The 13,953-nt window shown below is 44.9% G+C and overlaps 1 protein-coding gene across 4 annotated transcripts in view; it reads right to left on the reverse strand.

Annotated features, from left to right (window-relative positions):
* nhsl1a (NHS-like 1a) overlaps window positions 1–13,953 on the reverse strand; it is a 54,357-nt gene that overhangs the window by 26,903 nt on the left and 13,501 nt on the right. The window contains exon 1 of one of the 4 annotated variants that reach the window (XM_073826794.1): window positions 398–628. The exons of 1 other annotated variant lie outside the window; for it this stretch is intronic. In XM_073826794.1, coding sequence (XP_073682895.1) covers window positions 398–452 — 55 coding nt within the window. In that variant the 5' untranslated portion in view covers window positions 453–628. Of the gene's footprint in view, window positions 1–397; window positions 636–13,953 lie in introns of those variants that run through there. 2 more of the 4 variants (XM_073826796.1, XM_073826797.1) reach the window with 2 other exon arrangements.

The raw sequence follows: 13,953 nt of genomic DNA on the forward strand, positions 1-13,953 counted from the left end.
AATTAAAATATAATTAAATAATATTTCATTTAATATATAATTTAAATCACAAATGTAACTTATAATTTATTATAGAAATTAATGAATTGATATGCATCATTTGGTAAACACCCTGCATATATATTAAAAAGGCACAAAACGGGGCATCGAAGCATTACATCACCAGTAAAATTCACACTAAGTTGTAGAACAAGGTCACTATGAGGAGACCAGTGCCCCGCTATAAAAGGAAACTCGCAAACAAATGTAGCACAGCGCTCCGAATCAGACGCATGCGACCCACAGCAGCAGTGACGAATAACCCCACACCCCAAACTACTTCAGTCCACTTGACCTTGAGCTGCACAAGTGATAAGATAAACCAAAACCGGCACGGTACATGACAAGAGGAGCTTACCCTTCTTTTTGAAGTACTTAATGACAGATTTAAGAGTGGTCGCGATGAACACCATTGTGACAACCAATCGATCCCCCAAGAGATGTGCGCATAAGGATGAATTAGTCCACCATCGGAGAGTGAGGAGTGAGGTGAGAGGAAGAGAAAGGGGGGAAAAAGCCGCCGCTACCCATACGACACTCTCTCTTTACTCATTTTACGCTGACTGGCACAGCATGCAACACTCCCCCTCCTCTTCTACCTCTCTCTTTCTCTTTCTCTATCACTCTCTCTCTCACACACATTTGCCCACCCCAGAGGATATTCAGTTGCTGTTTGAGTTGTACTCTCTCTCTCTCTCTCTCTCTCTCTCTCTGCATCCGCCTTCCTCTGCGTATCAATTGTGCGTCTCTCCTCCCATCGTGTCTCCAGCTATAGTGCTTGTCTCTCTGTCGCATTGCATAGGTTTAAGTCTCTCTCACCTTGCCTTTACTGCTGTGGAGGTATAAGCAACTTGGATCTGTGCCACACACTATGGATCACTGACAATCAGCTTATTGTGTTTCTCGACACCGCTGCAGCCCCTGCCACTCCTCCTTTCACTCTGTCCTTTTTCTTTTGAGCTGGGGGGCCCAGAACGAGTTTGAAAAGGATCCTAGGGCATTCAACAGAGATTAAGGTGGTGGTCACCCACCCAGCTCCTTTTTAAGGGGCTCATTGCTGCAGTATTTCATTAGTGTTGAAGCAAGTGTAAGTTTCTTTCTCCTTCTCCATCTTGCTCTCCTTTTTTTTTTTTTTTTTTTTTCTAATGAACCGTGAACGGCCACTCAGCATTTTCACACGTGAGGTTGGTCAGAACTGCATTTGGATTCAGTGCACATGACTCACAGCTGTGGGTTTGCGATATCACTGTATGTCTTTGACATTATCATAACCCTTTGGGGCAGAGAAGACATATTAAGTTGGGTTTTTTCTATGTTGCAAAGGACCTTGCATTTACCAAGCCTGGTGTGCCAATCAGTGGTGCTTTAAATTATCATCATAGCACACTCAGATGACACACAGATGGCCGTGATGCATTGACACTGATCCAATGTGGCTACCATCATATAGAGCGTGACGACCACTCAGTAGCACAGCAAATGTCTCTCCCTGTTTTTATGCACTTTATGAATAAGAATTGGCTGAAGTGAGCTGTAATAGTTTGTAAGAGCGATTTTACAGCAGTGGTAAAAATGATAATTGCCTCTTGCGCACTAAAAAACAGACTTAGTAGTTCTCCCCTTATGTCAAATTCTAATTTACTAATAGATTTTCCAACAGACCATTTTAATTTTGAGGTGAATTTGAATATATTATAATAATTGCAAATATTGTGCAAAATAGTATTAAAAATGGTGTACTTTTTCATCAGAATTTAATGCTGTGTTTTAAGTCATGCATGCTGAAACATCTGAGTGAAACAGATTATCAAAAAAGAAAAAAAAATAATAGGATGAGGTCTTGTAAGAAAGGAGCAGGCTTTAATGTTAAATGATTGGAGAAGCCTGTTGATCGATTTCTGATTAAATTTTTTTTAAAGGATTAGATCACTTCCAGAATAAAATTTTGTCATAGTTTACTCACCCCAATGTTAAGATGTTCATGTCTGTCTTTCTATAGTCGCAAAGAAATTAAGCTTTTTTGAGGAAAACATTTCAGGATTTTTGTCCATATAGTGGACTTCAATGGGAGTCAATGGGTTGAAGGTCCAAATTGCAGTTTCAATGCAGATTCAAAAGAGCTCTACTCGATCCCAGCCAAGGAATAAGGGTCTTATCTAGCAAAGAGATCGGTCATTTTCTAAAAAAAATAAAATAATGTACTTTATAACTACGAATGCTTGTTTGCCTGAGTTTACAAGGCGAACGTGCAAAGAAAGTCAAACGCCTTTTACAAAAAAGGTAGAACAATGATGTTGGGCGATTTTGAAGTTGGAGGGAAAATGGAAAAAAATTTGCGCTGCCCTATATTCTTCAACCGAAATGCACTGATGAAGAACTAACTGCTAGGGATGTAATGATATCAAAATCTCACAACACGGTAATATTGTGAAATAAAGTCCACAATACAATATTTATATGAATATTTTTAAAAAAAGACAAATGAAGAAATGGAAAACAAAAATTTAAAATGTGTACATTTTAAAGTTTAATTCTTTCTAATGCACTTCAAGTTCAAAGTTGATATCATACTGCTCAGAAAATCAAAACGGCTTGATAATTGAGACTGTTTAGGTTTATTGGGGATTAAAAAAAGACATTGCACTGCCGCTCAAAAGTTTGGGATCAGTAAGATTTTAATGTTTTTTAAAGAAGTCTCTTATGCTCATCAAGGCTGCATTTACTTGATCAAAAAAATAATAATATTATGAAATATTATTACAGTTTAAAATAATGGTGTTCTATATTAATATATTTAACAATATAATTTATTCCTTTGATGATATGCTGATATATGCTGATTAATTACTGTTATTATCAATAGTTGTGCTGCTTAATATTTGTTTTTTGGAACCTGTGATTCTTTTCTCAGGATTCTTGATATAAATTTTATAAATGAATAAAATGTTAAAAAGAAGCATTTATTCAAAATATAAAACTTTTCTAACAATATAAGTCTTTACTATCACTTTTTATCAATTTAACACATCCTTGGTAAATGTATTAATTTCTTTCATAAAAAGAAAAAAAAATTACTGACCCCAAACTTTTAGATGGTAGTTTATATTGTTTATAAAAGATTTCTATTTTAAATAAACGCTGTTATTTTGAACATTTTATTTGTTAAAGAACCCTGGGGAAAAATCACAGGTTTCAACAAAATATTAAGCAGCACACCTGTTTTCAACACTGATAATAATCAGCATATTAGAATGATTTCTGAAGGATCAACACTGAAGACTGGAGTAATGATGCTGAAAATTCAGCTTTGATCAAAGGAATAAATTGCATTTTAAAATATATTCACATTACATAACAATTATTTTAAATTGAAATAATATTTTTACAATATAATTTTTTTTTCTGTATTTTTAATCAAATAAATGCAGCCTTGATGAGCATAAGAAACATCTTTAAAAAACATTAAAAATCTTACTGTTTTCAAACTTTTGAGTTGCAATGTATTTGCAAACACCATGTAAAAGTGATGTCCCCTTTAAAAAAATCTCGGTTTGTTACGGTTGTAGCTACTGCTTTTAGAGCTGCTTTGCTTGTTTTTTTCCTGGTTGATGTTATGTATTCTGTTGGCTCACCTTGGCTCGGCTAAAGGGCACACTCATAATGAGATTGGGGTACAGCCCCCTAAAATGCTAAAAACTTTCTGCCTGGCTGATCCTATTGTGTTTAGTAACAGTCCTGACACACACATACTCATATTCACACACATAACTAGCACTTCTCCTCCCCATGTCCCAGACAAAACATTAACTGCAGAAGACAAACTTATCCATGTAAAGCAGCTGGAGGGCCAACAGAGATGCCCATTAAACACTAGCCTGAAGAGATGAATAACAGCTAAATTCATATTTAGCATAATGTTTTTCACCCAAATAACATATGGCAAATTGCATACCTATAGAAGAAACAACTCTTAATGAGTTGCATCGATATACAAACCATAGTTCAGTTGGGAGTTCAATGCTGCATTCGTGCTGATACAATAGAAATGAATAGGACCATAATGAGACAAAATGGGGATTGTGAACAAAACTCCAGCAGTGTGTGGACTCCCTCAAAGACGTCTCAGCTATTGTGTGTCGCTGTGTGAAAATGCCATACAGACAGAAAAACATAGTATACCACAAAGGACAGGAAGGAAAAGGAAGAAAGCACTTGAACTTTAATGAGGCATGGGCTTGTAGACAGGCTTTGCTCTGTATGTATAATGTATAACATACAAAAACTAGTTCAAATGTGCAAGGACGTCATGCACTTTGTTTTGCCCAAATGAAAGATATATGCATCCCTGTCTAAAATGCATTTGCACTGGAGATGAGCAGTGCAAGATCCTCAGTATTTTAAAGCCAAAAAGGTTTCATTAGCAACACCTATTAAATCTTGAAACAGATTCTTCCATCTTGATGTTTATTCCGCTTCCCTCTGATTAAGCAGCCCTAACAAATGCAAATAAATATTCAATGCAATCACTCTCATATTCATGAATTCATAAGAGAGATAATAGTAGTTGAAAAGGTTACGCTGTTCTATCACCTTTAATCAAAGCAGCCATCACACTGACAACATTTCCTTCACAGTGAAGAAAAACATGGCTGATCAGAGAGAATCCAAAAAATGAGTCCCCTAGCAACAGTAGAGGAAAGAGAGGGCACTTCAGAGAGTGAGCGAGTCACGTGAAACCTGCCCACACCTGCACAACGGCCCTTATCATTCGTCCTGCATGCTACGGTCCACACAATGGACTCACTCAGTCCAGTGTCTGGAGTCACCAGGTTAACAACCTCTGCCCACATATGACTGGTGAAAACAAACATGCACATGCAGGACGACTGGACAGAGTTACAAGTTTAAATCAAAGGAGTAGTAAATATAAACGGATCACAATGTAAAAATGCTACCTTCAGAATATAATGTAATCCTGATACTTCCTGAAACAGGTTTTATGAATCAGATATGACTTATATGCATTGTGCATGATGTCAACTAGTGTCAGGTTACGACGCACAGATGGTCATAATAGAAAAAACAACAGGAAAGTAAAAAATATGGCAGATGTTTTCAAGCAGAAATCAAGTATACTTGATAGAAAACAAAACGAAATGCTTAAGTAATTTTGCTTCTCTAGTAAATGTTTCTTGTTTTAAAGGGGTCATCGGATGCCCATTTTCCACAAATTGATATAATTTTTTAGGGTTTTAATGAGAAGTCTATAACATACTTTGGTTCAAATTTCTCAATGGTAGTGTAAAAACACTCTTTTTACCTTGTCAAAATCAGCCCTTTTTAGAGCGAGCCATTCTGTTGCATGTTCCTTTAAATGCTAATGAGCTCTGCTCGCCCCACCCCTCTCTGCCGTGGGATGACGAGCCGTACTGTTTACTTTAGCCAAATTTAGCCGCGTTTAGCTGTGAAACTTGCTAACTAGCACATTATTAAGAAAGGCCATTTGCAAAGATGCATAAAAAAACCTTATAATCACTGTTGGTGAAGCTGCATCACAAATGATTCCCATGAACGTTGATGCATATGTAGATTGGGATCTGCGCTTTTCTTTCAAAAATGAAAGTAATGTTAATTTTAAAAAGGGGATATTACTTTTAAAGATTAAAAAAAAAAACACTGGCTGAATTTTTATCAGTGTAGGGTGGGTGTGAACACAAAAGTGAGTTTTGCATCTGATGACCCCTTTAAAGAGATAAAAAAAATTAATGTTTTCCATTACAGATTTGCGCAAAACTTTGGCGATATTTTATAAATGTCAATTAAAAAAGTTCCCATTAACCAATGTTATAAAACTAAAACTTTTTTTTGTTTAATATATAATTATTGAACATTTTTCGTGCAAAGCATTTAAGAAAAAAAAATCACAGTAAGCACACTAATGAAGTGTACATAATTTTCCCTCAAAATAAATGAGTTATTTTAAAACAAATAAATGAAAGACTATAAAAATAAAAGAAAATACAGAGACAATGCAACCACTGGCTTAAAGTAGGGGGCTCCTCATCAATCCACCTGCACAAAATACATTTCTGAGCAGAGTAAGTCAAAATGTGAAGAAGGTCTCTGTTCTGAAGGCCCAAGGGAATCATTTAGTCCCAATAAGCAGGTCATGCAACTAAAACGTAATGTTTTCCTCTCGCTATAAGTCATGGCAACGGATTTTGGTAGGATTTTGAGGGATGTTGGCTATATTTAATTGAAAGAGGCGTATGCCTCTTTACAGAAGCAGCGCACAAACTATCCCTTTAAGAATGTTTAGACATTTCTAATGGAAAACAAGATAAAATACTAAGCAAGAAAGTCTTTTTTGTGGCAGTGTAGGGAATACCATACAAACTTGTGCACAGGCCTTTTAACCTAAACAAGTAAGTTACAGTCTAGCAACGCCCTTTCAATTTCCCGTAACACCCTAGAAACTGCATTGCAATGCTCTGTGAACCACTCAGCAAGAACACCTTAGCAAATACATAGCAACAGTCATGGTAAGCACATAGCACTCAAATCAAGTGCATTTTACTATTTAAAGTGTTTTTCCTCAGAAAGGCTTTTACAGTATATTTAAATGTACTGGTTTTACTGTAAACTGTAAAATAGCTGGTATATTTGAACATTCAAGTTGCCACATTGCTTCATGAACAGCCTGTAATTATGCTAATGGGCTATATTACTTTATGAAACAATATTTTATGAAAGCAATAAGCCTCCTGACACTCAGTCTCTCTTAACTTATTGCTTTATTACTGGGTGGAGGACTATTTATGACCATCAAAATAAAGACAACAAGACAATAATACTGTCAATTACTAGAATTCATGATAATTACATGATATGTACTCATGGCAATAAAATCAAAACATTAAAAACAGCTTGCATGGACATAAAATAAACATGGATATGCAAGAGACTATGAGTCTGTATGAGGCTGAAGCTCATTCTCTGGTTATACACACAACAAAAGCTCATGTGCCTGACTCTTACATGACCTGGTTATGGTTACTAGGGTAGCTGTGTGTGAATTTGATGGTAAAATCCATCAAGGGCTTCTAAGGGCTCTACATCTTGGCTTGATTCTACATCAACAAGACCCACACAATATGCCTGAATGGGGCATGTGAAGAGGAACTGCAGTTCCCTATCAGTCGGTCCGTTCGACGTCTCGTCGGGACCGACGAATTGGGATATCGCCTGGATAGACCAATCTACTTCGTGTGTATACAAACGAGCCAATGAATATTGGCATGCATGATTGCAGCCAGCTGCGGCTGATCACAGCGTGAGCATATAACACGCAGCAGGTGCATGCATCATCAAGCTTTCGCCTCGGAGCTGGACCATTGTTGTGGAACAAATCGAGAAGCAACACTTACCTCCTTTCTCTTTTGTGTTGGCGGCACGGCGCTTCAGCGGCGTGGTCTTCCGTGTCGAGTGGAAGCACACAGCTGGTCTTCACCATCCACCTTCTGTGTTGCTGCGGCCATCTCCCCTGTGCGCCTCAGCACTAAGAGAGCAAATTCCTAAAAGAGCAATTTCTGAAAAGAGTGAATTTCTAAAGGAGCTCCACGGGTTGAGCGTCTTTTTAAAGACGAGGCAACATGCCTTTCTCCCCGTGCGTTTCTGGGTGCGGCCGTTTCCTGGCGCCGGGTGATGGCCACGCACACTGCCTCACGTGTCTGGGCTTACAACACGCTGAGGCAGCGTTCGTGGATGAGTCATGTCCTCATTGTGGGGGGATGACCATCACGGAGCTGCGGACCAGACTCCGTTTCCTGCAAAGGGGCGGGGTTCCAGTCCCTCTGCCCAGAACGAACGTTCCTCCAGGCAAACGCCGGGGGGGCGTTGTCGCTGGAAGCAGAGGGCTGCCCGGTCTGACGGTGACGGTGAGGAGCTCCCCGCCCATTCCATCGGCGGGGGCTCCTCCTTCCACCGACACTCCGTCGCCACCGGGGCTCTCAGGGGAGCGGGTTGGACCTCCCTTAGGGGTACCGCCCGTTACTTTTGGGGCCCCCCCCGACGAACAGATGTCGGTTGCAGCATCGGGGGGAGAGCCAGACCTCTCTGAGGAGGAGGAGGGCACACTGTCGTCCACTGGGCGGTCAGCGGTGCCCGATACTGACCCGGAGATGATGGCTATGCTTGCCCGGGCCGCCGAGAGGGTAGGGCTTGAATGGAACCCTCCATCACGTCCCGACCCCTCCCGGCTGGATGATTGGTATCTCGGGGTGGCCCGCGCTGGTTCTCAGCGCCCCACCCCGGTGCCATTCTTCCCGGAGGTGCATGAAGAACTCACCCGAACGTGGACGGCACCTTTCACTGCCCGAAACCGCTCGAGTGGGACTTCCTCCCTAACCACCCTTGATGGCGGACCAGCGCGGGGATACACGGCCGTCCCGCCGGTGGAGCGTGCGGTTGCGATGCAACTGTGTCCGGGCGCCGCTTCCACCTGGCGGGGCAACAATCCGTCGCTCCCGTCCCGGGCCTGTAGGCACTCGTCGGCTCTGATCGGCAGTGCCTATGCGGCCTGCGGCTCCGCTGGTTCCGCCCTTCACGCTATGGCGTTGCTACAGGTGCATCAGGCCCAGGCACTGAAAGACCTGTACGAGGGTGCTCACGACCCAGAAGTTCTCCGTGAACTTCGTATCGCCACGGACCTCGCGCTACGTGCGACGAAGGTGACCGCGCGGTCTCTGGGTCGTGCCATGTCCACCATGGTGGTCCAGGAACGCCATCTCTGGCTGTGTCTGGCTGATATGAGGGACTGCGATAAGACCAGGTTCCTCGACGCTCCGGTGTCCCAGACCGGCCTCTTCGGCGACGCTGTGGAGAACTTTGCCCAGCAGTTTTCCGCGGCCAAGAAGCAGACTGAGGCCATCAGTCACATCCTGCCCCGGCGTACAGCTGCTGCCTCCACCCGTCCGCCGGCGGCACCCCAGTCTGCTCGTCGCCGAGGGCGGCCCCCGGCTTCCGCCTCCGCTCCACAGCAGCCACCGCAGCAGCCTTCACAACGGCGCCGTGGAGCCGGTCGCCGGGCAGCCGCCCAGCCCGTCCAGGCCCCCACAAAGACCAGTGGGAAGCGTAAGAGCAAATTTCTCTATCTCTGGGTCCCCATGTGGGACTACGGGGAGTGCGCAGGTCCTTTCTGCGGTTCGCGTTCGAAGGCAGGGCATATCAGTACAAGGTCCTGCCCTTCGGGCTGTCCCTCTCCCCCCGTGTCTTCACGAAGGTCGCGGAGGCGGCCCTTGTTCCCCTCAGAGAACAGGGCATTCGCATTCTCAACTACCTCGACGACTGGCTCATCCTAGCACAGTCTCGGGCTCAGTTATGCGAACACAGGGACCTGGTGCTCGCACACCTCAGCCAGTTGGGTCTTCGGGTCAACTGGGAAAAGAGCAAACTCTCTCCAACACAGAGAATCTCTTTTCTCGGTATGGAACTGGACTCGGTCAGCCAGACAGCACGCCTCACGCAGGAACGTGCTCAGTCGGTGTTGAACTGCCTAGACACGTTCAAGAGCAGGACAGCGGTCCCACTGAAACAATTTCAGAGGCTCCTGGGGCATATGGCAGCAGCTTCGGCGGTGACACCGCTCGGGCTGCTCCATATGAGACCGCTTCAACACTGGCTCCATGGCCGAGTCCCGAGGAGAGCGTGGCTTCGCGGCTCTCACCGGGTTCAGATAACTCCGGCTTGCCGCCAGACTTTCACCCCGTGGTCAGACCTCTCATTCCTACGGGCTGGAGTACCCATGGAACAGGTCTCCAGGCATGCTGTGGTTCACACGGATGCCTCCGCCACCGGGTGGGGAGCCACGTACGACGGACAGGCAGTTTCAGGGGTTTGGACGGGCCCCCAGCTGACTTGGCACATCAACTGCCTCGAGTTGCTTGCAGTACGTCTCGCCCTGCTCCGCCTCAAGGGGCACCTACGTGGCAAACACGTGCTGGTCCGTACAGACAATATTGCGACCGTTGCGTACATCAACCGGCAAGGCGGTCTACGCTCCCGTCGCATGTCGCAACTCGCCCGTCATCTCCTCTTGTGGAGTCAGAAGCATCTGAGGTCGCTTCGTGCCATTCACATTCCCGGGTTGCTCAACCGTGCGGCCGACGAGCTCTCACGAGCTGCGCTTCCCGGAGAGTGGAGACTCCACCCCCAGTCGGTTCAGCTGATTTGGAGACGCTTCGGCGAGGCTCAAGTAGATCTGTTCGCCTCCCCGGAGACAGCCCACTGCCAGCTCTTTTTCTCCCTGACCGAGGGCACACTCGGCACGGATGCACTGGCATGCAGCTGGCCGCGGGGCCTCCGCAAATATGCGTTTCCCCCAGTGAGCCTTCTCGCACAGACATTGTGCAAGATCAGGGAGGACGAGGAGCAGGTCCTTCTGGTAGCCCCTTATTGGCCCACTCGGACCTGGTTCCCCGAACTCATGCTCCTCGCGACAGCCCCTCCCTGGCAAATTCCTCTGAGGAAGGATCTTCTGACTCAGAGACGGGGCACCTTATGGCACCCGCGTCCAGACCTCTGGAAATTACATGTCTGGTCCCTGGACGGGACGCGGAGGTTCTAAGTGACCTACCCCAAGGGGTAGTTGACACTATTACTTCGGCGCGAGCGCAGTCTACTAGACATGCCTACGCCCTTAAATGGAACCTGTTCGTTGATTGGTGTTCCTCCCGGGGAGAGGACCCCCGAAGATGCCCGATCAGAACCGTGCTCTCCTTTTTGCAGCAAGGGTTGGAGCGTAGGCTGTCCCCCTCAACCCTTAAAGTCTATGTGGCTGCTATAGCTGCCAACCACGACCTCATAGAAGGAAGGTCGGTAGGGAAGCACGACCTGGTCACCAGGTTTCTTAGGGGAGCCAGGAGATTGAATCCCACTAGGCCCCCTTCCGTGCCCTCTTGGGACCTGTCGCTAGTGCTCTCAGCACTGCAGCAGGCTCCCTTTGAGCCTTTGCAGTCAGTTGAGCTGAAGTTTCTCTCAATGAAAACTCTGCTCCTGCTTGCATTGGCTTCCATCAAGAGGGTAGGAGACCTGCATGCATTTTCGGTCAACGATTCGTGCCTAGAGTTTGGCCCGGCGGATTCCCAGGTAACACTGAGGCCCCGGCCAGGTTATGTGCCCAAGGTTCCCACGACTCCCTTCAGGGACCAAGTGGTGAGCCTGCAAGCGCTGCCCTCGGAGGAGGCAGACCCAGCCCTAGCTTTGCTTTGCCCCGTCCGAGCACTTAGATGCTACGTTGACCGGACACAAAGCTTCAGGACCTCAGACCAGCTCTTTGTGTGTCATGGAGGCAGGCAGAAGGGGAATGCCGTCTCCAAGCAGAGGATGGCCCACTGGATAGTGGATGCCATTACCCTGGCCTATCAGGTTCAGGGTGTGCCCTGCCCCCTCAGGCTGAGAGCGCACTCGACTAGGAGTGTCGCATCCTCCTGGGCATTGGCTCGTGGCGCCTCGCTAAATGACATTTGTAGAGCGACGGGCTGGGCGACCCCTAACACGTTCACAAGGTTCTATAGCCTTCGTGTAGACACAGTTTCCTCCTGTGTTCTCACCTCAAACGGGTAGGCACAGAGAGGCCTCGGGTCGGCTTGCTATACTGCTCCAGAGTAACCTAAAAGTAGCTCTGTCGAGCTCCTCCGCTGAGCTTGACAGCCGACGTAGCGGAACGTCAGGCGTCAGGCCCTCACTCGATGAATCCTTCAGAACCGATAGAGGGCTAGGCTCTACGTAGAGACTCAGTTGCATCTCTTACAATTCCACATTGCGCCCTAGAGGCTGTGTGTTTCCCCGGTAGTACTTCTACCAGTATACGAGGGTTCAATCACCTCCAATCTTCCATATAAACCGGAATTGAGTTATATGTGTATTGCTCCGAACCTCCTATCGGAAGGACGTGAGCTCCGCATATTCCCAGTGCTTCAGTTTCACTGAAATAGATGGTGCTGAGTTATACAGTGACTGACTCTCCTTGATGCGAGCCCCTGGCCAAAGCCAGTAACGGGTCCCAGGGGGGCCCGCTCAGGACACTGGAAGGGACAGCAGCCACGGCGCTTTGTTAGGGATCCCAATTCGTCGGTCCCGACGAGACGTCGAACGGACCGACTGATAGGGAACGTCTCGGTTACGTATTGTAACCCTCGTTCCCTGAAGGAGGGAACGGAGACGTCTCGTCCCGTCGCCGCGGCTCCTGTACCACCGCTGTACGGCCGGGCCTGTCCCAGCTCCTCAGCGAAACCTTGATGATGCATGCACCTGCTGCGTGTTATATGCTCACGCTGTGATCAGCCGCAGCTGGCTGCAATCATGCATGCCAATATTCATTGGCTCGTTTGTATACACACGAAGTAGATTGGTCTATCCAGGCGATATCCCAATTCGTCGGTCCCGACGAGACGTCTCCGTTCCCTCCTTCAGGGAACGAGGGTTACAATACGTAACCGAGACGATTTTCAAGAGCACTTGATGTGTAAATGCTTCTTACTTTCCACTAAAATATGTCCAAGATTCAAACATTTGCTGTGTTGACCAAAGACGATTATGCGTCCGCTGAACCAAGCAAAGATGGTTTTTGTGATAATTTGATAGCAAGAAGGTCAGCATCACCTCAGCCACTGCAGGGTTACAGGTTCAGCTCTAGCTGTAGATCAGGGATGTTAAGAAAGCTCTTGTGTCAGCACAAAGCAAACCAGTTCCAATACCAGCCTAACTACACAAACAACATGCTTATAAACACTGTCACCTTTATTTAAGCAAGACAGACCAATCATTCTATCACTTTTTTTTTGTAGGGATGTGTTTTATATTAGATACCTGTTTAGATAAAAATGTTATTTTTTAATGGTTGCTTGAGTACTCTGAGGTTTACAGTATAAGGTTTGGCTATGTGGTTGCTAGGGTATTCTGAGAGGTTGCTAGGGTGTTACTACAGTATGTTGTTCCTTAGTTTGTCAAGTCATATTAGCCCCTTAAACAATAAAGCAATGTGTTGTGAAGTTACATAAGTAGATACACTCTAAAAAACTCTAAAAAAAAAAAATGCTGGGTTATTTTTTTTTAACCCAAATGCTGGGTTCAGCTTGTTGGGTCATTATATTGTTTTTTTTTTTGTTTTTGTTTTTTTTACCCAGGTGCTGGGTAGTTTTTTTGCACTCTAAAATATGCTGGGTTATTTTTTTTTTTACCCAAACGCTGGGTTAAGCTTGTTGGGTCATTTTATTGGGTTATTTAAAAAAAAGCTGGGTTATTTTTAACCAAATGCTGGGTTTTCCTACACTCTCAAAAATGCTGGGTTATTTTTTAACCCAAATGCTGGGTTCAGCTTGTTGGGTCATTTTATTGGGTTATTTTTAATATTTTTACCCAGGCGCTGGGTAGTTTTTCTACGCTCTCAAAAAAGCTGGGTTATTTTTTTAACCCAAATTCTGGGTTCAGCTTGTTGGGTCATTTTATTGCGTTATTTTTTTTTTTTACATTTTAATGTGAGTAGTTTTTCTGTACTCTAAAAATAATGTTTTTTTTTAACCAAATGCTGGGTTTAGCTTGGTTCATTTTATTGGATTATTTATATAGATATGAATACCCAAATTTTCTTTCTGTGATTCACACAAATAGTATGGTGAACAGTATCTCTCCCTCTCACTACAGAACAGTAAGTAGAAACAGACATTCAGATTTCTAAGTGCAGAGCATTAAAATATCACAAGGGTCCCACTCAGACACAGGCCTGATAAATAATACAGCAGCTAGCCACTCTACTGTGTCTGCTCAGACATATGTGGCATATTGATCTGTAACATGTCTGCCCCAGCATCGGCTCTAAAGTGTGCCAATATCTGTGTCAGAAAACTGGGCCAGTTC

Source organism: Garra rufa, chromosome 21 (genome assembly GCF_049309525.1).
Source record: "Garra rufa chromosome 21, GarRuf1.0, whole genome shotgun sequence".
NCBI classification, from domain to species: Eukaryota; Metazoa; Chordata; class Actinopteri; order Cypriniformes; family Cyprinidae; genus Garra; species Garra rufa.